This window comes from Melanostigma gelatinosum (assembly GCF_949748355.1).
Source record: "Melanostigma gelatinosum genome assembly, chromosome: 3".
Lineage (NCBI taxonomy): Eukaryota > Metazoa > Chordata > Actinopteri > Perciformes > Zoarcidae > Melanostigma > Melanostigma gelatinosum.
The window spans coordinates 4272563-4289616 of NC_136636.1; the positions used below are offsets into that span (position 1 = coordinate 4272563).

The 17054-nt window shown below is 44.4% G+C and overlaps 1 protein-coding gene across 1 annotated transcript in view; it reads left to right on the plus strand.

Moving 5' to 3' along the window:
* tasora (transcription activation suppressor a) overlaps positions 1-16131 on the plus strand; it is a 30155-nt gene extending 14024 nt beyond the window's left edge. Inside the window, exons 21-30 of the mRNA XM_079266009.1 lie at positions 413-1797; positions 2267-2389; positions 4319-4478; positions 4742-4850; positions 5791-5969; positions 6062-6211; positions 7292-8096; positions 9905-9983; positions 12693-13289; positions 13846-16131. Coding sequence (XP_079122135.1) covers positions 413-1797; positions 2267-2389; positions 4319-4478; positions 4742-4850; positions 5791-5969; positions 6062-6211; positions 7292-8096; positions 9905-9983; positions 12693-13289; positions 13846-14235 — 3977 coding nt within the window. The 3' untranslated portion in view covers positions 14236-16131. The remainder of the gene's footprint in view (positions 1-412; positions 1798-2266; positions 2390-4318; positions 4479-4741; positions 4851-5790; positions 5970-6061; positions 6212-7291; positions 8097-9904; positions 9984-12692; positions 13290-13845) is intronic.
* The last annotated feature ends 923 nt before the right edge of the window (positions 16132-17054 follow it).

Sequence of the window (17054 nt, forward strand, 5' to 3'; positions counted from 1 at the left end):
ACTTGTTGCATCTGTTCAAGTTTAAACGGTTTTGACTGCCATGTCATCGATATTAGACAGTTATGAACTGATCATTTAAAAAATGTTCTTGCTTGAGTATTTGCTGAAGCCTGGCTTAGAGAAAGTAGACGTAGAGCTAATGTTGATGCTGAGGATTTTTGGCCTTTTGCATTCAGTGCGAAATTTCTTTGATTTTTTTTTTTTACTGCAGATTGGAGTTATAAGTGCAAATATTACAGCCAGTTTTTTTGCTTAAAAATTTTGTCTTAAAAAGTTAAGCTCTTAAGTTTCGTTATGTGATGTATGCAATGTGTAAAAAAAAGTTTGTCTGTCAATTCAGTCAGTCAGTTTTTGTGGGACAGTAAGGTTTCTTTACTAATGATGCATCTATTGTGGATTCTGCCTCCTGCAGGACTGCCTAAAGACATAGAAGAGAAGCCTCCGGGGAAAGAAAAGAAGAGTGAAGAGCCATTTGTTCCTGCATCCATCCAGCCGTCTATCCCTCCAGCTCCAAAGAGGAGGACGAGCCCCTCACCACCACCATCCACTGAGAGAGAGAAGGAAGACGCAGAGAGGGAAACAGGGGAGTTGAGGGAGGTACAGGCAGACATTTTAGTGCAGGAACAAGAAAATCGGCCAGTTCAGAGTGGGCAAGACCGAGAGGAAGTGGAAATGATACATGTGGTAGCTAGTGATAAGGAGCAAAAAGCAGAAGAGAAGGAACTGGTAGGTGGTTCTTTGTTCTCTCCCTCTGTCTTCTCACCTCCCTCTCGCCTCGACAGCGTTGTGGACAAACACCTGAGCAACTTCTCCTCTGAGATACAGCTCCTCCTGCAGGACCAGAGCATCCATTACAGCTTCCCACAGTCCCCACACTCTACCTCAAACACAGAAACCTACACACCTCCCCACACAATCCCACGCACTCCCATTTCTCAGTTTTCACAGTATGTTTCCTTCTACAACCCCTGCCCCCCAGTCCAGGACTACGTTTGCTCACTACAGGACTGCATCGGCAGCATGCTAACTGAGTTTGATAACCACTGTCCGAGCCCCAAGCCCGGCACCAGCCGCACCGATGTCGATTCCGCGCTGGCAAGTAGCGTTAGCGATTTTGTGTCTAGTATCAGAGCGGGTAATGCTACAACGGGCAGAGAGGATGGCGGTCTCTGTGGTGAACTGACAGCTGCTGAAAGTCCTGCACACTCCAGAGGCGGCGAAGTGTGGCCGCCACATGCAATCACCAAACAGGTTCCTGCTGCTGCTAACAGGAACCCCCCGACCTCTCATGTCACTTTATCTGTCGCTACCTGTAAGTCCGGTTCGGTCTACAAACCTCCCAACACTTCCGTCCTCATACCTCCTCCGAACAAGTCCTCACAGTCCTCAAGGAAACCACAGCAAAGTCACTCTTTAGAGATCACCAGAACAGTCACTCACAACAGACCAACACAAGACAGCAGCTCTACCAGGACTGTGTATTGTACCCCTGGTGTGGAAGGTGGGAGTGGCCTTGCGGTTACAAACTGTGAGGTGACATTTCCAGGATTCAGCGGCGTCTCAACAGAACCGTCCCACCCCCCCGAGCGGGTCTCCAGTCCGGCCTCTGAGTCCGTCCCCGTGCCCGACGAACGCCCCGCTCCTCCGGCCGCCGCCGCCCTAAGCTCCCTGATCAGCCGGCTGCAGCCAGAGGTGTTCAACAACCTGGTGGAGATTTTCAAAGACATCAAGAGAAACTCCATGCAGTTCTACCTCCACAGCAGCGAGGCAGGGGACCAGGTCCATGAAGACGTCAAGGTAACATCACGGGCAGCGCAGTTGAGATGTGTTTAAATAGAGCGCTGACGCTAAATACATACAAACCTACATTCATATTTTTGTTAGACGTTTCTGGTGAAAAGTACATTTTCTGATCAAAAAGTTAGAAAGGTAATTAATATAATAGCCTCAATAAATATAATAGCCTCAATAAACAAACATTTATTTATATATATATGAACACGGACACCAGTTGGTGGTTCATTTATCCACCAAAATAACCCAGTACCAAGTAGTATCGAATCTTCATTTGATCCTTTTAGCACCCAGATCTAGAAATAAATGACTATTTTTATGGTTTTGTTCCCAGCCAATCGCTGAAAGCGTTTTTCGATTTCACGCAACGTGAGATGGGCCCTTTTACCGCAGCAGCTACAACCAGATGCAACAGTCGGCCCTTATTGATGGAGTATTATTATAATTTTGTGTGTGTGCTCTCACGTTGCAGGAATACCTGTTGAAGCAGGGTAACACGGAGCAGACTCCTGCGGACTTCCTGAACCAACAAAACTCTGCAGGCAAACTGCTGGTCATCATTAACAACAAAGACATAACTCGACACATACACAAGGTACCTCTGAATGATCAGTTCAACAACTACTGACTTCACTCGCAGGTCCACAAAGGGTTACATTGTACCTTGATCTGACAGGAGAGGCAGACTGCAGTTTATTTGCCCTCTAGAAGCAGAAAAGTGTTGTTTAAAGGCAAAACTTTCTGATCACTGATTTTTTTAGAAATAACAGGTTTATCTTGAGTGACTAGATGCTTTAGCTCAGGAGGTTTTTCTGAGTAATACCACCAAAGACAATTCCCTACACCAGGGAGTTGTTGTGGTTCAAAAACAACTCCCTGTATTAATCCATTACTGTGGATCAAAGCTATCTCCCTGTATTAATCCGTTACTGTAGATCAAAGCTATCTCCCTGTATTAATCCGTTACTGTGGATCAAAGATATCTCCCTGTATTAATCCGTTGCTGTGGATCAAAGCTATCTCCCTGTATTAATCCGTTACTGTAGATCAAAGCTATCTCCCTGTATTAATCCGTTACTGTGGATCAAAGCTATCTCCCTGTATTAATCCGTTACTGTGGATCAAAGCTATCTCCCTGTATTAATCCGTTACTGTGGATCAAAGCTATCTCCCTGTATTAATCCGTTACTGTGGATCAAAGCTATCTCCCTGTATTAATCCGTTACTGTGGATCAAAGCTATCTCCCTGTAATAATCCGTTACTGTGGATCAAAGCTATCTCCCTGTAATAATCCGTTACTGTGGATCAAAGCTATCTCCCTGTAATAATCCGTTACTGTGGATCAAAGCTATCTCCCTGTAATAATCCGTTACTGTGGATCAAAGCTATCTCCCTGTAATAATCCGTTACTGTGGATCAAAGCTATCTCCCTGTAATAATCCGTTACTGTGGATCAAAGCTATCTCCCTGTAATAATCCGTTACTGTGGATCAAAGCTATCTCCCTGTAATAATCCGTTACTGTGGGTCAAAGCTATCTCCCTGTATTAATCCGTTACTGTAGATCAAAGCTATCTCCCTGTAATAATCCGTTACTGTGGATCAAAGCTATCTCCCTGTATTAATCCGTTACTGTGGATCAAAGCTATCTCCCTGTAATAATCCGTTACTGTGGATCAAAGCTATCTCCCTGTATTAATCCGTTACTGTGGATCAAAGCTATCTCCCTGTAATAATCCGTTACTGTGGGTCAAAGCTATCTCCCTGTATTAATCCGTTACTGTAGATCAAAGCTATCTCCCTGTAATAATCCGTTACTGTAGATCAAAGCTATCTCCCTGTATTAATCCGTTGCTGTGGATCAAAGCTATCTCCCTGTATTAATCCGTTGCTGTGGGTCAAAGATATCTCCCTGTATTAATCCGTTACTGTGGATCAAAGCTATCTCCCTGTATTAATCCGTTACTGTGGATCAAAGCTATCTCCCTGTATTAATCCGTTACTGTGGATCAAAGCTATCTCCCTGTATTAATCCGTTACTGTGGGTCAAAGATATCGCACTGTATTAAGATGTAACTGTGCCAGTTTGCAAACCAGATAACAAAACTCTTTGATTGTGAGCTCTTTATTGCAGAATTTCCGACCACAGTTGGTGTGTCCTTTGTGGTTAGCTTGGTTTGATATGTAGTTTGAGAAGCAGATCTCACAGGAGGGTTGAGGCCAGTTGGCTAATTGAGCCCCTCTGGGACTCATAAATGTGCAGGAGTCTCTAGACTCTTGGTTTAGATCTTTGTTTGCAGTAATGATGGCAGATAATGAGGGCTATCGAATAGTGAAAAATCCCTTTCAGAATAAACATGCAGCTCCTGTCACTGTCTATCTGTGTGGAGTGAGGAGTCATATCCACTTTGTGTACCGCCACTGGAAGGAATTCACCGTCAACTATAGCAGCTTTTTCTTCTGCCTGACAGATTTGCTGGATGACTAACAGGAGGTGCTGTTAATGTGTTTGTGTGCACATCAGATCCCAGGTCTGATGTCTCTGAAGCGACAGGCCTCTGTGGTGTTTGTGGGAATCAATTCGCTGGACGACATCAGAAACAACAGCTGCGACGAGCTTTTTGTCTCTGGAGGCTGCATCGTTTCGGACGAGTTCGTCCTCAATCCAGACTTCATCACTCGTGGTAAATCAGGGATTAGCGATCCAATACCTGCATTAAACAAAATACATTGTTAGGTCATTGTAATGGAACATTTTCGAGTCTTACACAAGTCCAACTTGTCCAACACATTGTGAATGTTATTTACAGAATATACAAATAACATTTGTCCTTGTGAAAAATTATGTATTATCAGTCTTTTTGTAAATGATGAGACAAATGCATCACTGATCTGGAACTTGTATTTACTTAACTGACGTGTTGATTGATGAGATGTTGTTCTGCAGATCAACTGGCTTCACTGCTGCTGGTCCTGGAGCAGCACAGCTCTCTAGCAAGCGTCTGGAGGTGGAAGGTTCACTGGCAAACCCACAAGAAATTAAAAGAGCAAGCCAGGTACCGATGCTGTGTCTGCACTATATGATGCTCCAAACTGCAGCACAACACACACAAGATGAAACCGTATGTTTAATGAATGGATTAACAGCCCAGTTGAAAGAGAATTAAACTCTATTAACCTTTTAGAAATATAGCCTCTCCTTTGATTTACAGGCTTATGGTGTCCTCACTTCATGTCTAGGTCATAATATTGATGTTCTTTAGAATGACTTGGGCCACAATCATTTTGCATGTCAGACATGTTTTAAGACGGAACCTTTATAATGGCATAAAAATGTACTGACAACAACATTTGATGGATTTCATCCCTTCTATTTAACTTGTTCTTTCTTACATATCGGATGAATTTGTGTTTTTGCCATGTGGTCAGTTAGTTTTCTTTTTAAAGCTTATATTTCTTTACATGTTGTCACATCTACACCGTTGAAAGTCAAGTTGAATTAGCCACTGGCAAGTTCCTGTTTGCATTTTAACCACGGACTCTTGATGACTTTAAATTCGATTAGTTTGATGTTGAGGAAAACAAGATTTGAAGTTATAAGAAGTGCATGTTTTTATATGACTTCCAAGTGGAGTTATGGCCATCTTTTCACAATGTCACACTGATTCTAGCAGTGTTATGACTGAGAAGAAGGGGTCTGATTTCCTTTTCAAGCAAAATGTGTAACTAGTGTTCAAAGGGTTACAGCAAAGATAAAGATCTCCAAAACATGGACTCTCCCTGTAGTAATGGAGACAGTGTGGCTGAAATAAAACCCATTGAGGTTCACTATATGCAACTGGCTGTAGACGCCAACCTCGATGAGCCCGGATTACTTTTTCTCTCCAACAGAAGCATAGTTAACATACTTTCTCCAACTGCAGGTGGAATGCAGATCATACAGGTTGCAGACAGGAAAGTAGGTATTTTGACGCGTGTTGTTCGTTTGGTCGTCAGGTTCAGGAACGATGCAGCCAATCTACTGGACCTACTGTCGACCTATCAGAAACGGCAGATTGTTGAGTTCCTCCCATATCATCACTGCGACACGAGGAACCATCAGTCACCTCACCTGGACTGTCTGATGGAGCTCCAGGCCCAATACACACAGTACCGACACACAGTCTTTCTGACCGGTGCGTGTGGTTACCTGAGGTTTGAAAGCTTAATTCACCTCCTGATCTGTAGCACTGATGTTACTACTTCGTCTTTCTTTTTTCTCACTCAGAGAATCATTTTGAGATGTTCCCTGCCTACACCAAAAGTGGCATCATCGTGGCCAGTATTGACGAAACTCTGCACAACTTCACCAGACTAGTCGGTTACCATGACATCAAGGACAGGCAGCCAATCATAGATGACATGCTGGCTCCCAAAGGTCAGTATGTGGAGAACATTTCAATTCGAAAACAAATACTTAGCTTGAGGTGTGGTGTGCATCTAATTAGACATGCTGTATTACCCATAATACAACTCAAACCTCAGTCAGAGATTCAAGTGTGTTATGCTAATAGCGGCTAATGTAGCCACCAGCTGCTAGCCTCAAGCAGAGATGAAGAGCGGACCACAGAGGTCTGGTAAGCTCTCGTCTTTCAAACTCCACACCCACTCATTTCAAATTTAAACTTCGACCCCAACTGACTCAAGTGACATCACTTTATGCCATTTATCAGATTTTGTGCAGCTCCGTGTGAAGCTTTTTGCACATATGAAGTAGTACTTTTCAAGGACTTAACCTGACAGTTATTAACGTATTAAATCTGCTCAAACTCTTGATTAAAATCCTTGTCTGCCTTTTAAAAGTATGCAATAGCAAATAAATGGCTTAATTGTTAATCGCTAATGTTAAGAAAAAAATCTCCTTTTTAATTTGGGTCCTAAGGTCAACAAACTGTGAACCTTTACCATGTGTCTAGCATGCAAACATCACTTTAGCATCTCAACTGTGCAGGCGGCAACCTCCGGAAAAGTGAAACCAATGTTGGCTAATGGCCATCAGTTGGCGACTCCTCTGGTTGCAAAAAGAAGGCTGATTGTATAAAAGTCTTTGAGAAGATGACTCTACTTCTCACTTGATTTATTACCTCAGTAAACATGAGTTTATGTTCTCAAGCACGAGTTTCAAGTCTTCTGCAGTATTTTATTTCGAGTCAAATCAACGACAAAGAAGGGTATACTTTAGGACAGGGCGACCTATCGATTGACAGGTCACTACCATGATCTTGTCCGTGTTGACTGTAACATTTTGGTCGCCCTAAAAATGTTTTATTCAGGGTCCGGTTGCACTTAGCTCCACCCTCTCGTGTCAATTCTGGTTGCAACAAGCCAAGATGCTGACGGCCAAAAACCATTATTCTAGATCCTCCTGCAGCTCTCTACTGTCTCTACTCGCCTTGCATCATCTCTCTTTGTGTTCTGCTGTCTTGTTGTTCCGCTCAGTGCTCTCTTCTGTCCTCAGGTCTCGGGAGGCAGCTGACTCGTAGCGACTCTGTGTCAGGCTCTGAACGCTCTCCCTCTATCTTCCCAGAACACATTCGTCCCCTCTTCTCCCATGACCCACCCCAGCATCTTCATCGGCAGTCCGCCTCCGCCCACCCCACTCTCCCCCATCGGTCTGACCAGCTCGTCCCGGACACCTCCTATAAAGAAGTTTTGCCGCACCATTCAGACACAGACTTTGAGGTTCTCCGACTCGCCATCTCACAGTTGCGGGCGGAGCGTCAGGCGCAGCTGCGGCAGCAGTTGGACTCTGAGGCAGAGTTGTACATCAACTCCCTTTCAAACCTTCCCAATGTCAGTCGTACTGGTAGCGGTCACACCACGCCTTTTGTAGCCCAAGGAGGTCCCACCGAGTCGGTAAAAGTCACTCATGACAGGAAAGCAGTGGCAGTCACTCTGGATATGATTCACTCAGCATTGCAGCAGGAGCAGGAGGAGGAGGAGGAGGAGGGGAGGGAGTACGGAGCAGTGACTCGCACCATGGGGCGACGGTTTGGAGGAAGTCAAGAAGGTGGAGGAGAGGCTGGACATCACAGAGATGGTACTCTAGTGGGAGGGAACAGGGATCCAGGTAATGTTGAGACGTCTACTTCTTCGTCCAATCAAAGCACAGCTGCAGTGACGGGACCAAGCACCCAGACAGGCTCAACCAGTGACGGGGGAGAGAAAACAAATCAACAAAGAGAACTATTTCCCACAGCAGCTAAACATGCTGCAGCCTCCTGCAGTATCACAGCTTGTCCTGTAGAGGGCCACAGATTGAGGTTAGTTAATGACTACTGCCCTTCGTCTACAGTTCAGTTTGTAATATGTTTGATTCTGAAACATTTTAACTGGTTCCCTGTCTTCCTGAAACCTAATTTATGCTGGTTCATGTGGGTGCTTTACATACCTTCTCAGTCAATAGATTTGAACTGGTTGTAGTCTTAACAGAGATACCACCATCACAGACTAGTCCATATAAGCACTGTGGGAAGGACAAAAATCCCATTTCGGTAAAAAACAAGTATAAAAGCACTGCAACAACAAAGAAATATATGATGATGACACACGCATTCATTTCCTGGCGGTAATGTCCTCTCGGACCCAAATTGGAGCCCTGGCTATTGAGCTGGGGGAGCTTCTGGAGAAAGAAGCAATCTCCCACGACCCTCCAGAAGAAGACGATGGGTTCTATTCTCGCTATTTTCTCTCCAAAACAGGTGCATTATGAAGTGGCCTTTTTTTACACGCTGACAATCAGGCTTGTGTTGGAATGTGAGTGTCCAGCCAGTTGGTTCACTTCCATTGACGTGGGAGACGCCTATTTCTACATTCCTGTCGTTTCGAAACGCAGAACGTTCCTGCGGTTCACTTCCACGGAATACAATACCAGTACAACCAGCTTCCATGTCCGCAAGCCATGTGCGGCTCCCTGGTACTCCTCGTGAGGACAATCCAGAGGTGGTTCGGCTGCCTCTGTCTCAACCCAGTTTGGCATAAAAGGCGAATGCTACACATTCCTCCTCACTGCAGTCAGACCTGGCATACTCAAAAATCCTGTCAGTGTCATCAGGGGTTCTGCTTGGGAGAGCTAGGAGCCCTCATCTGTGTTCTCACAAGCAACTGTTCTCCATCAAAGCCGTGTACAACGGGGGTACAGAACCGCACAGTGGACTTAATATCTTGCAGGGGGTCTGTCCCATGAGTGGGAACTAAATGTCACAATCTTTTAGCTTGTTGTGGGACAGGTTTGGGGCGGCAGAGGTGGATTTTTCAAAGATAATGTGCACTGTGTTTCTCCACAAACACATGGGAGAACCCTCTAGAACTCTAGGAGTGGATGTAGGACCCTGGCTCAGAGCTCTCCTTTACGTAATTCCCCGATTCCTCTGAAGGTCTCGCCTCAAATATTTTGGTGGCACTAGACAAGCATGTCATGGTTTTCTGACCATGACCCAGCTGCTCGTAGTGAAACCGTGGCATCTTCCATGGCACAGAGATGCACTGCCATAACTGGACGGTGCTATCTCTTAACCTCTCATGTGAACCTACCCTCGAATGTTGGTAGATAACAATTTGGCCCCATAAACGGTTAAAGTTGATGATGCAGCCCTTTCATCCTTCCATGAAGGGTATGGAGAGATGTTTTTTTCGAACCCCTTAGTGAAGCACCTTTTGAAGGGAGTCTGATGAAAGAAACCTGTTGTGCGCTCTCTAGCACCTCGGTAGGATTTATCAATGCAAATGCTTGCACTTGGGTTCACCCGTTTGAGTCGATAGCTCGAATCTCTCTCAAGATGCTATCTTTTATCATCTCTGATATTGGCTCAGTGAGTGACCTATGCGCACTGTCTGTCTTGCCCTCCTGCGTTTCCATTTGAGAGGATGGAAGTGCAGCAACCTTATAGCCAAAGCCCTCATTTACACCGAAAGTCATAACAAATTAGTTTCGGTGCAGAATCTTTTTTCTGGAGGTTTTTTTTCCTCCACCTCACCAGAATGAAGCAGACAAGTTTACCAACTCTGCCAATGTTTGCGTTGTCTCAGTATGTGAGACGCTGCTGAACCTCTTTTTGTTTACTTCCTGTAGAGACACAGATTCGGGCCAAGAACAGCCAATAAGAGGAGAGGGAGCACCACCTGGCAACAGCACTGCCAGTGGCACCAAGGTAACAGGAAGTATCACCATTGTAACAGACCAGTACGGCAACTATTGGCCGGTTCTGATGGACTCCAAAATCGAACGCAGATGTCAATCTGGGCACTGGCAGATGTCAATTAGGAGCCACGGTCCAATGAAGTATTGTTCGTGTTGGTTGAGTGCTATTTAACCATTCACAAGTACTCCTGTGTGGTCGAGTTACTATAGACCCTTTACCGTTGGACAAAAAAACCAACGAACACTCACTAACATCTGGCTTTTATCTAAAGTACGAAAGATTACAACCCGCATTTGTTCCTGGGACAAATTACTCTGCAATAGTCATGGGTATTTATCAGCTTCACAGCCCTCTCAGCCCCCGCTGAGTTTGCGTGTCTGTAGGGCTTTCAAACGTGACTTTGAGGTACAAAGCACATATAGAGGGGCATCTGTGCACCGTCCACAAGAGTCAGAAAAACCGTCCTCATGGACTCATGACACATTTTGCAAAACGGAGCAAATATCCCCCCGGTCGAAGCTCTCTACGTTACCTCCTGCCAAGCCGTAGGTTGTTAGTTTGTTTAAGGATTTATGTAGTAGTGTGCCGGGGTGAGCGAGAACGACTACCTAAACTCCAGTGTCTTAACTACTTAATATTATAAAAGTATCATAAGTACAGTAATATCGGTGTCTGTTAGAAACACAATCCGTCATTGGACCGTGGCCTAGGCTCCTAAACGGTGCCCATATTGACACTTGAGTTAGATTTTGGAGTCGATCAGAACTGGCTAACTTAACCATTAGTGGTGCCCGAACAGGGCACCACTAAGGTGGAACCCTAAGGTAGAACCCAGACTAAAGTAATCCAAAAAAAAACTTGGACCCAAAGGTAAACATTTGTTAAACTAATGTTACCAAAACTAGAAAGTATTCAAAGAGCTCAGAGTTAATACTATATATTTATATCTGGCAGAGTCGCCTGTTTCAAGCCGAGGAGAACCGATAGAGTGCGCTGTTGCCTCAAACTCTGAGATGGCAGGTCAGTTCACTCAGGAGTGGCATGAAGCATTAGCTAAAAGGAGAAAGCGACAACGATCAGGTTGTAAATACAGATGTAAACTCCCTGAGATAATGAACATATATACCAACTGGGAAATCCATGACATAAACTCACGGCTGGAAAATTTCAAACCTTCCCAGCCTATGGTTATGCTGGTAAATAGCAATTTTACCATTGAAGATGGAGTAGCTTTAGTCATAAAAGAAAAGGGAGGAGACCCTTCAGGCGTAATGCGATCAGTGGCAAGGTAATGAAATGGTGAGTAACATCCCCGTTGGGGAACACAGACGTACATGGCTACACAACCGAGTCCCACGCAAGTCATGTGGGGCAAACCTTGAGAAATCAATCACTTTCTGACCTCACCCCTTTGGATTTTAATAAATATTTTCCTAAATGTCAGCCTATATGAGAGAGCGTTAGAACGTGGTTTGATTAAACTGAAGGACCAACCAATCAGGTCACAGGGGCCCTCAAAGTTCACCCATATTGGACCCTGACCCCGCCTAAAGACAAATCTTCAAAAACAAACGCAACACTGTGTCAGAAAGCTCATAAACGAGGTAATCCAGAAGCTCAATACTTGTGGTCTAGAATAAATAAATATGCAAATGAAGTGATTCAATCTTAATTTGCAAAAATGTAATCGGATTAAGGGCACCTTACGTGGGAGACGCCCTACTTGGCTCCTCCGTCGGAATCAGTCCCCTAATTTCCAGGATCTTTTAACCAGTACCCGTACAATTAGGAGCACCTCCTATCGGAGAACCAACATCACGGAATTCCCCGTCAGCATGTTTAACCCCTCTATCCATAGGGGAATAGGCTACTCCTAACTCTTACTCAATTAGACCCTGGATGACCAGGAAAGAACTCCACGAGCGGGAAGTTACCCAAGATCTGTACTCTGGAGCTCACCAGAAACACATCCTAAACCACAGGCTACATAGAACCATAAGAAAGTCTCTTTTCTAGCTACCAAACCCCTCGGTGGGAGACTGATTCTGTTTAAGGCTGTCCATCCAGGTGTCCTTGTAGTGATTCTTCTCTTGCAGAAAAGTGCTGGCTTTCCTTTCTGAAATATTCAGAACTATATGCCTTTTCCTCATTAGGAACTGAATTGGTTCTCAGTAAAAAAATGCTATGGATGGACATTCTGCCTTATTAGGTATTTTATCGTGCTGGAATTTCACCGGGATGTTTATTCTGGTCGTTCCCTTCAATGGGGTGTGATCCAGCAGTGTGGTTAGCAGGGCTCTGATTGATGTAATGGATGTCCCTCAGGACAAAAAAAAAAATCCCACAAAGGAAAAGTTCCTTTTGGGTTGCAGTCCCTCATTTTTCCTCCTACCCAATCATTACCTGACTTCATGCAGGAATGGGAGCAGAGAATAGCCAAAGACCAAGAATAAAAGACCTGCACAGGAGGTGATGGAAGAAAACTCTGCAACCCCCAAGGTTTTCTTCCAAAGGCCCCAACTGCTGCAGTTCCATTAGGGGATTTAAGGATACTATCGGAAAACCTGTCAAAAGGGCAGTTATACTTGGGCCAAAATAGGATAGGCATAGCAGCAGTCATGCCAAGTATCATGGTGACACCACTCCGATGCACAGTGGCTTTTAAAACAGTATAACAGGATTGTTTTACACAGATCTAATGTGCTGCCTTACCCCTAGACCACTACTGGAGGGGGAAGCAAACCTGATATTGACAGCGTCTTTCAGCTACATCGTCTACCACCTGTTCACGGACAAAAGTGGACTCTCCGCAACGATATCCCACAGACCCAACCAGCGCTGACGGAAAACAAGGGGGAAGAAGGCTACCTGGAAAAACAGGGGACTGCTCAGCAAGGTGCGGCCAAGAGCTGTGAACCACGCCTGCAGCTGTACAACCACAAAGGGGATAAATTCAGCTCCAGTTATCTTTCGAATCCCAATGCCTGGAAGGATATTTCCTACGCCAGACCAGGATGGACACCAGACCACCAGCCATATCTCAAGCCTGGCAACCAATATTTGAAACTCAAGGCTAACAGTACTGTTGTCTTCATTGGCATGGCTCCGCCAAATGAAAGAGGTCCGAAGAAGGTGCCCTGTGGAGTAACCTGTTACAACCACAAAGAAGGTCCTTGGTGCGAGGTCCAGTCCCAGAATGGGGACAGAATTTGCATTCTCGCAGTCCCTCGAGCAACCCCCCAGACTCCCCCTCAGATGAGGCTGGGACCACTGGGGCAGAATGCAAGAGAAGAGATGGGAGGGCCAGTGCTCCCTGTATGAGCCAACCCAAAAGAAAACCACGTCGAAGAGACTGACGAGCTGAAAACACAAGGTTAGCTTTGCTCAAAAATAGGGAAACTTGACTCTGCTTATGTAATTTCAGTTTTTCATATTGTTATTCATTCAGTATTTTAACCATATATAAAATAATACACCCTGCCATTCAGCAGGTGTGGAAACCCTCTCATCTCCACTGTATAAAAAGAGAACTAACAGAAGAAAAGAACAAGGACGAAGGTCTTGAAGAGACCGATATACCACCCTTCAAAGAAAACCTTGGACAGCAGGCATATTGTCTTACTCTGTATTTGTATATTTTTGTACCTGCTTTTTATTTTGGTAATTAAAACTAAATAGATCACATGGTCTATTGAAAGACAAAAGACTTGGTCTACTTTTATGTCTAACATCCTCTCATCCAAGGCCACTTGTATTCTACAGTTCTCTAAAATGTTAGAAATGCTAATCTTTGCTCCTCAAGAGAGGGATACCCTGAACCATCAGAACCGGCTAACACAACCAAAATGCTGCTCTGCTCCGTCTACAACAGATCCAGCAGCCCCTACAACTTCTGCAGCAAATGAACAACCAGCAGCTCCAGCCGAGTCCATCACACCTACGACAACTGTCTCACAGCCAGCAGCAGCGGGGCGCCGGCCTCCTGCAACCCCCCCACCTGCCCCGATTCCCCAACCAGCCTTTCTCGCGCGGCCCCATGCTGGCGCCCCTCACTGCCCACGGAGGTAGCCTCCTGGGGCCTGTGCCTGTCTGGCCAGGGGGCCTGGGCCCCACAAGTGCAGCAGCCCTGGTCTGGGGCTTTCAACAGGCCGGCAGGGACTTCACTGGTCCTAGACTGCTGGGTGGTTACCACAACCCTGCCGGTCAGGGCAGCAGTAGGTACAGAGGGGGGAAAAGTGGAGGAGGCTTTAATGGGATGTAGAGAGACGGTTTAACTGCACCAGCTGATTAAACCAAATAACTTTCCCGCAAAACTACCACCCTGTGTGGAGGTCGAAACATGCAAATCCTGAATACTAACCGGTGCTAGACTGAAGGAAGGAGGAGTGACCCCACACTGTATGAAGCGCCCAAGGTTCATTATTAACTTAAAATCAGGGTGAAGTCTAACCCTGACCCAAAACACTTCTAGCACAAATCAGTTTCCTAGAATCTTGACATTTCAGTCACTCGGGTTCATCAAATTGGTTACAGAAAGAATGTTGGCAATACAAACTCATCTTTTGTTGAGTGCAGAAATGGGCGATGGACAAATGAGGATATGCAACTATCGTCCCAAGGCGGGATTCGAACCCGGAACAAGGCACTGGAACCACTTCGCTTAAAGTTAGGTTGGAAAGGAATTGTTTTGTTTTTTTAATAGAAGTTTTAAAGAATTGATGTCGGGTATGTGTAAAGTAACAAAATCATCATTTATTTTTGACGGGTGTCTTCCATTGAAGTCAATACAACTCGAGTGAATCCAAAGATGTCCTTCAATCGATCAATCTGTTTGGTTGACCGACGGTTCTGTCGAGGATTTTGAGCGTGCAATGCTAATAGTGGCAAGTGTAGCATTCACCCTCTGCATTATAATTTCCCACATCCCAAAGAGATGCAGCATCACCATCATTCAAAAATCTGATATCAGTTTACTGTCGTATAATTTAAAAAAAGAAGACAATTATCACATTTGAGGAACTGAAAACAGTGAAAAACATTTTTCTTTCTTGGAAGAATTCAATTAATTTTCTGGAATCGTTTAGTATTCGATACTGTAGAGAGCTTATCAGCAAAGACATACAGAACATTGATTTGTTGTACTTGTATCAACTTTAATGGAGGAGCACATTCTTAGTTATATAACATTGTTTATTACTTTGCAACCATCACACACTTTTTTTCCCCACCCTTTTAAAGTCACGAAGAAGATTATCTGCCACCCTGTGAATTTGTATTTTTTCGCACCGATTTTCTGAACTTTTTATGCAGTGTGGACTAAAGTAAGTTGTTCCTGCTTACACAGCAGAAACCAGCTGCTGTAGAGTAGAACAGAAACCTGCTCGGTTTACTACCTTCTGTAACCACAACCTGTCGACCACTTCCTGTTGACATGTTGCCGAAGAAGTCCGGCACGAGTGGAAAATGCCCCTGCCCCCTTTTTTACATGTGTACAGGATATGAAAAGAACAGTTGAGCAGATGCCATGTTTTCAGAGGTTTTATTTAATCTCACTCGGACCCGACCCGGCATCTTTTTAAACTCTGCCTCAGAGAGATTCTCTTCTTACTGAATGAATGGTAAACTGAGTAAACGTCCACCTGTTGTTTTTTCTGTGCGGTGCTCTCAGAGCATTGACTGTACATTAAAAAAAGCCGCTGGATGGATTCCAATTCCCAGCTCTTTTTATATTTTTTTTACGCACCATCAACTTGACGGTTTCAACGGTTTTCTGTCAACAACTTTGTAGTCCAGCAACCCGATGAATTCATTTCTCAAAAGGAAGCTTTGAGCTGTTTATTTGTTCTCGTTGCATTATGGGCGAGACCAACGTGACCCTGATTCTTAAAGTGGACTCTTAAGACTATTAAAGAACTTTAAAATAACAACCTGTAAAGGAATACGATGGACAGACTTCTTCCAGTGGGCTCTTAATGTCTTGTAAAAAAAAAAGAAGCGTTTTTTTGTACTGAATGTTTTGGTTTGTTACTCTGGGAGCTGCTTGTGTTTAGTTGCTGTTGTTTGTACAGTAGGACGTGACTCTGTAACAGACTCGTTTTAACTTTTAAAAAAAATGTCTTTTCACACCTTTTTTTGTATTAAACGTTGCCGTGCGTAAACCAGCAGATTTGCTTGGAGATGTTCTTGACCTCAGATCGCGCTGCTGGGTTGTGCACAGTGGAGGTTCTGAGTCAAGGGCCCACTCGGTTCCAGTAAACAAGACCTGAAAGGTTTTATTATTTTTACTCTGTCCACAATATGTTGTACGCACAAATTGAATCTTATAAGTTAATGGAATGTCAAGACCAGTTTGTACAAACTGCATCCGACCTGGTCTGAAGGCAAATACGGCGCCTATGAAACGTCTTCAATTAAAGTGGATTTAAAGACTTTGGACCCTATTTTTCCCAATGTTTTTATGTCTTAAATGACTGAGGACGATTTCACCATCAGAGAAGTCTCGTCCTGACATCTCGCTTCACATCCACATTGTTCAAATCTGCCAAATATGCACCCATGACATTTAAAATGTTTAAAACAACACTAAACTACGCTTTCTGTTCTCCAACACAACTCTCTGACAACACTTCCTCTCTCCAACTGTCACTCACGTTCACAACGTTGTCTTCCGGCAACAAGGCACACAATAACAAACAGAGTGAAAGATAAAGAACGTGTTAAAGAGTTCATATTATTGAAGGTTGTTCTCTGGAGCTCTTAGAGGCATTCGAGCAGAACACATTTGCTCCACAGGACGTTTCCCAGTAGACTTAGATTCTTCTGCCTCAAACACCCTCTGGTAGTAGAACTACAGATGTGTCTGCAAACACCTGAAGCCAGAAGTAAAGAAGATGTTCTACATCAACAGTGTCCACCTCTAAGAAACCTCTGAAAAGAAGCTGGCAGTGGAAACTCAGGTCAGTCAATATGTTTCAACACTTAAAGTAAAACAGAACATTAAAAGATGGCTGCAGAAGCTAATGACATATTGATGAAGATTTTGGAAAATGTTCTATATAATCAGAATCAGCTTTATTGGCC